Source organism: Mobula birostris, chromosome 15 (assembly GCF_030028105.1).
Source record: "Mobula birostris isolate sMobBir1 chromosome 15, sMobBir1.hap1, whole genome shotgun sequence".
NCBI lineage: Eukaryota > Metazoa > Chordata > Chondrichthyes > Myliobatiformes > Myliobatidae > Mobula > Mobula birostris.
Window position 1 is genome coordinate 39475731 of NC_092384.1, and position 10262 is coordinate 39485992.

Here is a 10262-nt window from a genome sequence, read left to right on the forward strand (position 1 = left end):
AGGTAAAGGAATATTGATAAGTTAAGACACTAACCAAGGGAGTGAAAATCTGCCCTTGGTTCCACCCTCGGTGATTGACAAACATTTTTGTCATTCTGTTGTTCCTTTACAGGTTTTTATTGCACCTTGCTGAGAAAACTGGAGGAATTATTGTCACTAATGACAACCTGAGAGAATTCGTGTATGAGTCTGCAGCCTGGAAATCAATAATTCAGGAAAGGTAAGCACACATTTATAACAGTATGCATTGAACATTCTAATACTGGTGCAAAAACTGTTTGACTTGGATCATAGTAGATCCTAAAATCTGTAGTCATGAAACTGAAGATACTAAGTGGGCAATCTAAGGTCAAGCAATTTTGGGTGATGCCATAGTTCAGGTTATGCCTGAATTGATACAGAGTTCAACACAACTAACTTGTAATTTTGAAACATTAAAACCTAGTGTCTGGTAGCATAGATCGGGCTTTCTGAGTGGATCAAGCACTGAAAATAGAACTGTGAGTGAATCGATCTCAAACTGTGGAATACTTTTCAACTATTAGATTTCAGTGTCCATTCGCTTTGCAACCCTAAATATTCTCCTTACTCCATCTTGTACTTTGTTCCTTTAGCCATCAATTTTATTTATTCATATTGGATCCATTGATGAGCATTGCAATATTTGAACATTTTTCTGCCTCATAAATTGAGAAAGAAAAATCACATGCTGGGTTGCTTATTCCTGGCACACTCAATATTTGTGCCAGTACTACAGAAGTAAGCGTTTAGTTTACTATTCGTGGAATTCATGATTTTTGCAGTCATTAATGGGCAGAATTGTGTTCACAAAAGTTGTCAGACCGTTCAAATTCATTTTGGTTTTCTGCCTGCATTTTATATGAAAAGCATGTCTGAACGGTGATTTAGACAAGATTTTAGCAGGTGAATATACATTGTCAGTCCATTTAAAGTTGTCTGTGGCTATTTCATTAACTTTCAGACAAAGTTCATTAAATGAAATTATTGAAATAAAATATTCAGAATTTTGGTTTTTTCCAAACCTTTAAATGTATGGATTTAAATAATGAATGAAAGTATCTGTTAATTTAGATTAATGGGGAAATTCTGCAAGTTAATAACAGGCATTTTTCAAAAAGCATTTTGACTCATCATCAAAACTGGCAGTGAATGAAATATTTTTCTTAGGTAGGGTATTTCCTACCTAAAAAAGATTTGTTATGATTTTTCATTATTAAATATTGACAAAATGCATGGTTCAGAATTGTCTCATTTGCTTGGTAGCAGGCAATCTTTGAAAGAGTGAATGGTTTTATTTTACAACTTTTTCCCCGTTTTGTCATTTAAGTGATGTTTTACTTGAATGAAGCTAGCTTAATTCAAAAACTTCATTTGAGTAATCTTCATGCTTAAACTGCTGATACTTATTCCTTATCTATGAAGGGAAGCATTTTGGATGAATTTTCCAGCAGTAGTAACTAAATTGTGAACAAAAGCATTGACTATGATTTAATTGTCTGCCAGGGTCAGTGGCTTTAATTGCAATCCACCCACCGTTAGTTCATGCAGGTTGAGCAAACTTTCATAATTTGCATGTTGATTACAATCAGCACCAAATTGTTTGGGTTTAGCATTATATAAAATTATATGTTTACTTATCTTTGCTCCTTTGCAAAGGGAATTTATAAAGTCTGGTGACAACCAGAAACACTGATTTTTTGCTTGTCCTCTTTAAAAGGTTCATCATTCTCACAGATTAGAAGGTAGCAAATGTAACCCCATTATTTAAGAAACGGTGAGAGGGTAAAATAGGGTGGGTGGTATGAAGCCCCAGTTGTCCTATCTGTATCAGGGATTTGGATAAAGAGATCAAGTATGTTGCAGCAATTGATGCTGTTGCCTCATGGTTCCGGAGACCTGGATTGCATCATGACCTCAGGTGTCTGTGTGGAGTTTGCAGATTCTCCCCATTTCATGTGGGATAGGGAGAATGTGCAAATTCCCATGTCATAAAGATGAGCTTTTGAGTTAATTAGCTACTGTAAATAGTTCCAGTGTAGGAGTGTTGCATATATGAGAGAAGATAGATTACAGGGATCTAAGTGGACGAATGTGAGTGATGGGTTTGCGCTGGGAGAAGGCACAGACATTTGTATATCACATTGATTCAAAATTGTAAGTAAGAATGAAGAAATAATGCTTTCATGTATTCTGCTCCTACAAAGTTGGGTGGAAGATTGGTTTGTAAGGAGGGATGCAAAGGTTTGGGGGGTTGTGTTCCATTTATAGGTAAAAGGATGAGGAATAACAGATGGCATAGGTGAGAATGCAAGGGTGTTGGTTTTAAGGGACAAAACAGAAAAACCAATTATTATTTTAATGGTGAGAAATTGAAAAGTGTTGATGCTGAGGGATCTCGTTGGTACACTTTGCACCAGCCAGAAAGCATATCCCTTATCACACTTGTTCCAGAATTCCCTTAAGAACACTGATATATCAGCTGGGTTTAGTGATTGAACAGTAGTCTTATGGTCATTATTACTAATAAATAGATTTTTAAAACCACAATTTAAGTTCAGTAGTTTCCAGGAAGAGATTTGAATTCTCATCTCTGGATAGTTACTCTGAATCTAAGTAGTCTATGCCACCGCTTTGCCTGTTCTGCAGGGACTACTCATTAGCATAGGAAACTAGGAGGTGATCACAGAAAAATATACATCAAGTTTAGCAGAACAAATGCCAAAATGATGTGTGCCCTGGCTGGTGTGCCTGAAACCAGGATTCACTGCGTCAAGGGTTTGCCATTCAGGATGGATGTGAAAAATAGTTCTTCAGCCAGTGTTAATGAAATTGTGGAATTTTGGAATTCTCTGCCTATTTGGATTGCAAAGACCCTTGCTGGGTGTTGAGGGAACCAGGGAAAAAGGCACTAGTGAAAGAAAGGAACACGAGGTAAAGGCCAGCTATAATTGTATTAAATGGCAGAACAGGCACAAGAGCAAATGTCTACTGCAGCAAACATTTTTTTATATTGTTATAGTTGAGGCTGAGTTTGAGGCATTCTTACTGCTTGAAATAAATGAATGTTTAAGTAAGAAACTACAGATTTGATAGGGAAAATTAATGATTATGTGCCCAAATTCTTTAGGCAAAAATATTGCAATTATATACACACTTAAATTATGTATTGAATTACCTTATTTGGGCAAGTATTAACCTGTTTATTCTGTTTATTAGATTACTACAGTATACATTTGTTGGAGACATATTTATGATACCTGATGATCCCCTTGGAAGGAATGGACCCAGACTGGACATTTTTCTGCAAGCAGGAACTTCCAGGTACTGCATCCTAAAAGGATTTTATCCAGATGTTTGTGCTGTGGAAAGGAGTCACTAAGATTTTTGAATTTTTTCATGTTTCAAATGTTATCATTCTAAAAGAAGTGAGCTTTTATATGTTTTCATTTATTTTCTGCTAATGATTTTTATTAGAGTGCAGTTTCTTAAACCAGTAAGGCACTCCTGCAACTTGCTGGAATAGTTTCCCCTGAAAGTAAGTAGCATCAGTTGGCTGTTCACCACAGTGAAAACTGCGATTTAATTATGTCTTAGTTTGACATGGGCATGTAACTACTCAGTTCCTTGTTCAGTTCCTGGGGCCAAAAGCAGATTTACAATTTCAAACAACGTTTTAGTACAGACTGTTGTTTTTCAGTTGAGGTTGAATTCTCATCTGCTTGTTCAGGAAGAGTGAAAGATCCCACAAAAAAAAAAATTTGCTTTGGATTTCCAGCGTCTGCAGATTTTCTGGTATTTGTGAAAGATCCCCTATGGCAATTTTTGAAAGATGATTAGGGAGTTATTTTGCTGTTTGGGTCAATAAAATGCATTAATATTTGTATTTCTGATATTTATGGTGCTTTACATAAATTGGATTCTATTTGCTTATATGGGGCTGTTACTTTTTTAAAATAAAAAATAAACTCCATTCAGGCAAATGAAACTGCACACAGCACCCTCTTCACCAATCAGAATCTGAGCTACATCTGCCCTTAATTTGCCATGGTAAAAGTACCATGGATGTATTTAAATTAGGGGTTCAGATACTGTATGTCCAGTTGATTCAATACATCTTGGGAGGGGGAGGGAGAGAAGGAATACATCTTGAAAGTGGTTGTATTATGCCTTATTTGAAAGTGACTCAGTGCACTGGAGAGCAGAATGATGCATTTCGTTCTTCAATAGTATTTTTAGCAGGAAAAAAACACTTCATCCTGTTGAGTTTGATTGCACATTTTCTTTGACGATACTGTCTATAGTGTGGATGTGATCCAGGAACTTTTCCTCCTGCTGAAATTAATTGTTTCTGTGCTTTTCAAGTGCACCAGTCCATATGCTCTTGCAGAGTCCAGGCTTCTGTGTGGCAAATAGCAGTATTGTGCTTGTTGAATTCAGTTAATTTAGAGTCAACTAAGGTCGTCAGTGTGTCTTCAATACAGTTGCTAAAAATGCTAAAAGATTAACCTAAGTTTATGCAAATTTGTATTTGAAAGCCAATATATAAGCACTCATGTCTTGCATATTATACTGTCAGAATGTTGTATTCAGTCTCTGTCAGGCTTGAAGATTACCTTTACTCTGAATCTTAGACTTGGAATTTCTCCTTTTAAGTGTTGGTTCAAGGGCATTTTCATAATCCCAGGTTCTTAATGTTTTGGGGTTTCATAAGGAGTTAAGTTCCTGGATATCTTCAAGTTAAGTGTATTGTTCCTTATCACAGCTGACTTGATCTGGTTCTAGCTATTCAGTATAATCCTAAATTAGAATTCTGATATGGTCCCAAGCAACTTGCTCCTCAGTGTGAGCTTTTTATCGGCCTTCGGACTTGTATTCACTTTCATTCTCAGAACTTCGCGGACAACAAATCACCTTTGCAGAAGCCATCTCGGAATATTGATTAAACGTATTTCAACAGTACATTCTTCTATTCCCATGATGGTTGTGATAACCCTGTGACTACCATAATCATGAATAGCAGGCATTCACGATCTCCAGCAAGAGAATTTCATACCCTTTACTTGATGCTACTATTTACTTGTTCTGGCCAACAGCAATATGGAATTGTTGATCAGAAATTAAACTGAACCACCCCTGATGGCTGCAAGAGAAGGTCAAAAGCTAAATAACTTGCTTCAAGTGGCTTTGTAGTGTCCATGATTCTCCAAAACTTTATAATAACTGGAAAGAGAAAATTGGGTGTGGCTCAGAATGCACCTTGTCACTTGGGTGAGCTACCCTAAAGATACTCACTACCAGCCAGAACATGGCTGTCCAGTTGATTATTACCCACTCTTCTCTCTATACTGGCAGCGTAGAAGGATGCATTACAACAATCCCCAAGGCATTTTTAATGTCATCTAGAACCATCTACGAGTGAAAGAGCAACTTCGATCCCATTGCCAATTCTTCATTATCCATTGGTTTAAATCCTGGAACTTGGTATCCTAATGCAGGGGTCCCCAATTTTTTGCACTGCGGACTGGTTTATTATTGGCAATATTCTAGCGGACCGGCTGACCCTGGTGTGGGGGGGGGGGGGGTAGGGTTGCCAACGGACAAGAGGAGCAGTCAAATACGTTGTGTTTACCCCGAGAAAGATTACCATGACCATAAAGCCTTGCGTGGGCACCTGTGTGCGAATGCGTGTACATACCGATTTTTCTTTCTACAAGTTGTTCTTGGCCATTCTGTTGGGGGGGAGGGGTTAATCACGACCAGAATATAGGTGATAAGTGGCTAATACACTCAATTTCATTTCTAAAAGGGTTTATCTGACGAATTTAAAATTAAACACACAGCGCATATTTTCCTCGCATGAATATAGTGATAAGTCAATTATCAGGAGAGTTTGAAGTAAGTGTTGAATGAACTTCCAGTAGAAGTGGTAGAGGCAGGTTGGATACTATCATTTAAAGAAAAATTGGATAGGTATATGGACAGGAAAGGAATAGAGGGTTATGGGCTGAGTTCAGGTCGGTGGGACTAGATGAGAGTAAGTCTTCCGCATGGACTAGAAGGGCGGAGATCGCCTGTTTCCGTACTGTAATTATTATATGGTTATATAAGTCACTTATAAGTCAATAGCATCATAACATTTTAAGTAACGTTTGGATATTAAACACGCAGCACATATTTTTCCTGTATGAACATATAGAATCATTGCAACACACCAATATCGCTGAATCAGTGGGAATCCTGGGCTTGTTTCCCTGCAACAAGACGGTCCTATCGAGGGGTGATGGGAGACAGCGATACTCGAAGGGGGTTTTTTATGTCCAGTCTATTCCGCAATTTAGTTTTCGTTGCATTCATTGCAGAGATATGTTGGAAATGGAAGCAACGTTTTCAGTGCTTTCGTGGCTATCTCAGGATATTTAGCCTTGACTTTGATCCAGAATGCCGGCAGAGATGTTATGTCAAACATACTTTTCAGCCTGCCGTTATTTGCAAGCTTGAGGAGTTGATCTTCTTCCCGCGCTGACATGGATGACGCGCGGGTAATGACCTCACATGCGTTCAAGCTGAACAGTAGGTGTGACAGGAAATGAGGAAATGTGCAGCTGACTCATATTGCCAAATCGTGCCGTTTCCTTGCGGCCCGGTTGGGGACTGCTGTCCTAATGCACCAAGTAATTTCCTTCAGATGGATTACAGTGATTCAGATGGTGGTTAATTAACGCTTAGGATACTTTAGAAGCAGAAGTAACTGCTGGCTTTGACAGCAATCCCTGCATCACATGGATGGTTTTGATTATATAAATGGACAATTTGGGATTCGAGTGAAATCAGTGGGGGAACACCTACTGTAAATCTTTTTTGCAAGAGTTATAAAAATTGAAAATGTATTTCAAAAACGTGTCTGAACATCATTGCTATTTACGAGATTCAGTCTGCATTTCTGTTCTCAAAATGCTAGTAGAAGCAGTTGAATGTGTGCTGGTGTCATTATTATGTAATGAACATACATCTAACAATTCTGAAAACTAAGCACCTTATGGCATTTGTTTTCTTCCTTTTAGGACTTTGCAAAATGCTGTGGTTAATCAAAGTGTGCCTTTCGCAACACCACCTGTTAATTACCCTCCACTCTTGGAGCAACCTGTGATTCCGCATTTGCGATCAAAAGAAGAAACTGAACAACTGAAACAGGAATTGTTCAAGATCTTTCCTGATCTTACCCAAAGAGAAAAAATTGATCGAATTCTTTCAGCAAATCCACTCATGAGAGATCCCAATGCACTATCTGCATTGGTGCTGGATCACGAGTAATTTGCTGCATTTGTTTGTTGAAATGTTTGTTAAAACATAAATTTTAATATTTCTGAAGTGAAATTTGAACTCAACACCTAAACTATATACCCTAATCCTTCGTAACATAAGAGCTTGTTTCGGGATTGAAGCAGTGCCTGGCTTTGAATGAAAATGTTCTTTATTCAAAGACTGGAGCCCTTCTCTACATCAGGAGCAACTGCTATATCTATCACATTGAATATATTTTTGGCTTCCATCTTATTTTCCTATTACAGCTACAGAGAATGCTGAGTCAATAGTATCTATGTTCCTGTTTGTGTCCTTTCAATCGAGAGAGCACAAAGTGAGAATGGAATTTAAAAGCCTGATTATTTGTACTGGTACCTTATTTAGTGCTCCAAGTTTTCCAAATGTGAGGCATGGATTTCCGGCCAAAAAAAGGACATTGTAGCATTATATACATATATAGGCAGATGTGTTACTGACAGTGCTGCTATGCCAGGATTCTGGCATGATACCCTGCCTTCTCCACTGCAGCCACTACCGTGCAGGAGACCCTTTATAAATATAGCAATGAATGTCTTCTTGGCTAGGTGTGGGGCAGGCCACCTGTGGGTGCTGGTGCAGTTGTCTGCAGTGAGTGATGCACCACTCATTGCTGAGACTTGGAGCTCAGGATTGCACAGCGATTATGGGGCGTTGCTGCCAAAAATGCAACACCTGCTTTCAGTGGTGTCAACCCTCCCAAATCACTGTTGGTTGCATCTAATGGAAACTGCTGTTGTCTCCTCACTTGGTGGCACAGCCCTCTCCAGCCTGGAAATTTCACTAACCTCAACTGAGGCACATTATCACATTTGAGAAGGAGTGGAGATGACACTGGATGTGAGTAGTCTGCCTACAAAATGGACGGCTTCTATCAGTTCCCAACAATCACCTAAATTTACCTTTCCAGCCAGTGCAAAGATCCATATCTTAGCTCTTAAGTGGCTATATCGCTTGCCCTATCCTGTTCAATACCATTCCTCATAGGCTGTCTCTCCACACTAAGTCATGGGGTGATTTGTTGCTGGATCCGTGCAGCTTCCCTGCACAGCAGCTCACAGTAAAAGCAGAGACTTTGTGAACATTCAGACTAGAGCAGTGAGTGCTTAAATTGTATCAGTGGGGGTACCAGTATAACCTTTATTTTTGTAAAATATACATGTTCTGGGACATATTCTTTATTAATTTGTTTTTAATGGTTGGATTTCAAGATGCTAAACGTACAAAAAATCTTTGTAAACATGCCAGTGTGTAAACTGGGAGATTTTTTATTTATTTACTTGCTATAGGCAACATGTAAATAGCATGAATATCAATTATATATTTTTTTGACAAATGTTAGTGTAAATTTTGAAAAGTTGTTCATGGTTTAGAGGACTGGTTTGTAACTTTCCTGAGATTGTATTTTGTCAAACCAAAACTAGTTTGTAAAGCTGTTGATGTAAGAGTTAAACAGATGTGCTCAAAATACTTCAGTTGATCACTACTGAATAACCTGTTGTTTGATTAAAGTCTTTCTTTGATTTTATGTACTGGCATGCCAATTTTTTAAAACCAATTTCCTTGGTATCAGATGACATTTTGTTACCATAGACAATGCAAAATTGGCAGTCAGATAAAGTGTTCCTTGGGTAGTTTGATACACAGCAGTGTTGTCTGCACACTTTGATCCTTGATTGCAGCTGCTTTAACTTTTGAGGCTGTAACTGTAATTAAATAATCTCATTCTTTAAATACACGAGTATGAGTAGACTGATTTTATCCAAGGTACAGTCGGTATGAGAAATAGTGAAGAGAAAACCAGTAATATCTGGAAGATCCGTGAGAATTTATTTAACTCCTGCTTGGTATGTTTTTCTTAAGGAAATAGATCTTAAGTTTTCAGAAAAGATCAGATTGACAATATATAGATTACATATAATTGAATTTTGGTCTGGATGCTTCCTTGGTTGCTACTTTTTAATTACAATTTTTTTTGCAAATTGTGTAAATAATTTTAAGCGCTGCTTGAAAAGTGAACATCTGAAACTCTTCTGTGACTTAACCAATAACGTTCTTCAAGATATAAGCTATAGTTGTGGAGATTATTCATCATTTTACGCTGTTCAGGAATGGAATTCAGTAATATTTTTCTTCAGTATTAAAATTGATATCACTGCATTTTATATAAATGCTGTACTTTCCAGTATAGCATGTTTGATTCATATCCTCTGGTGCTAATTAAACTTCATAGTGCTCAGATAAGCATCACTCCTTCCATGCATGCATATAAATAATGCTGTTGGATGTCCTTTAAGTGATAGTGTCCTACAAGATATTGGCTTTTATTCAGGGCTACATCATATCCAACCAAACTCCAAGCAATCTTTAACTTCAAATTTCACATGTGTTGAAGTGAAGTCCAGTTTAACAAGCCACCTGGTGTACCATAGTTAAAGCTGTGTGTATATGAGAAGCCCAGGAATACTGAGTGTCCAAAACACTGGGCTTCGTCGTCATCGTCACAGCCAAAAAATAGTGATGTATGTAATCTCAAGAATTTGAACATAGGAATTTTTCAATTTCATGCACTGAATGTTATAAAAACAATATTACAAATAAAATTTCACAACCATTCCAAGAGTTAAGGAGGTTGTTTTCATATAAGTATATTCATGATTACATTTCAAATTCATTGACGAAGTCCTGACAAAGGGTCTCGGTCCAAAACATTGACTGTACCTCTTCCTATAGATGCTGCCTGTCCTGCTGCGTTCCACCAGCATTTTGTATGTGTTGCTTGAATTTCCAGCATCTGCAGATATCCTCGTGTTTGCGTTTAGAAGTCAATATTAGGTTTTACAGTCAGAATGATCCACATTTAAGATCAGTCTGCAATGGTTTGAAAGTCAGGATATATGTCA

At 37.7% G+C, this 10262-nt stretch overlaps 1 protein-coding gene across 1 annotated transcript in view; it reads left to right on the top strand.

Moving 5' to 3' along the window:
* The window catches only part of LOC140210559 (NEDD4-binding protein 1-like), a 29856-nt gene extending 20759 nt beyond the window's left edge, over nucleotides 1–9097 (top strand). The window contains exons 5-7 of the mRNA XM_072279620.1: nucleotides 113–220; nucleotides 3238–3342; nucleotides 7083–9097. Of these exons, the coding sequence (XP_072135721.1) occupies nucleotides 113–220; nucleotides 3238–3342; nucleotides 7083–7332 (463 nt within the window). The 3' untranslated portion in view covers nucleotides 7333–9097. The remainder of the gene's footprint in view (nucleotides 1–112; nucleotides 221–3237; nucleotides 3343–7082) is intronic.
* The last annotated feature ends 1165 nt before the right edge of the window (nucleotides 9098–10262 follow it).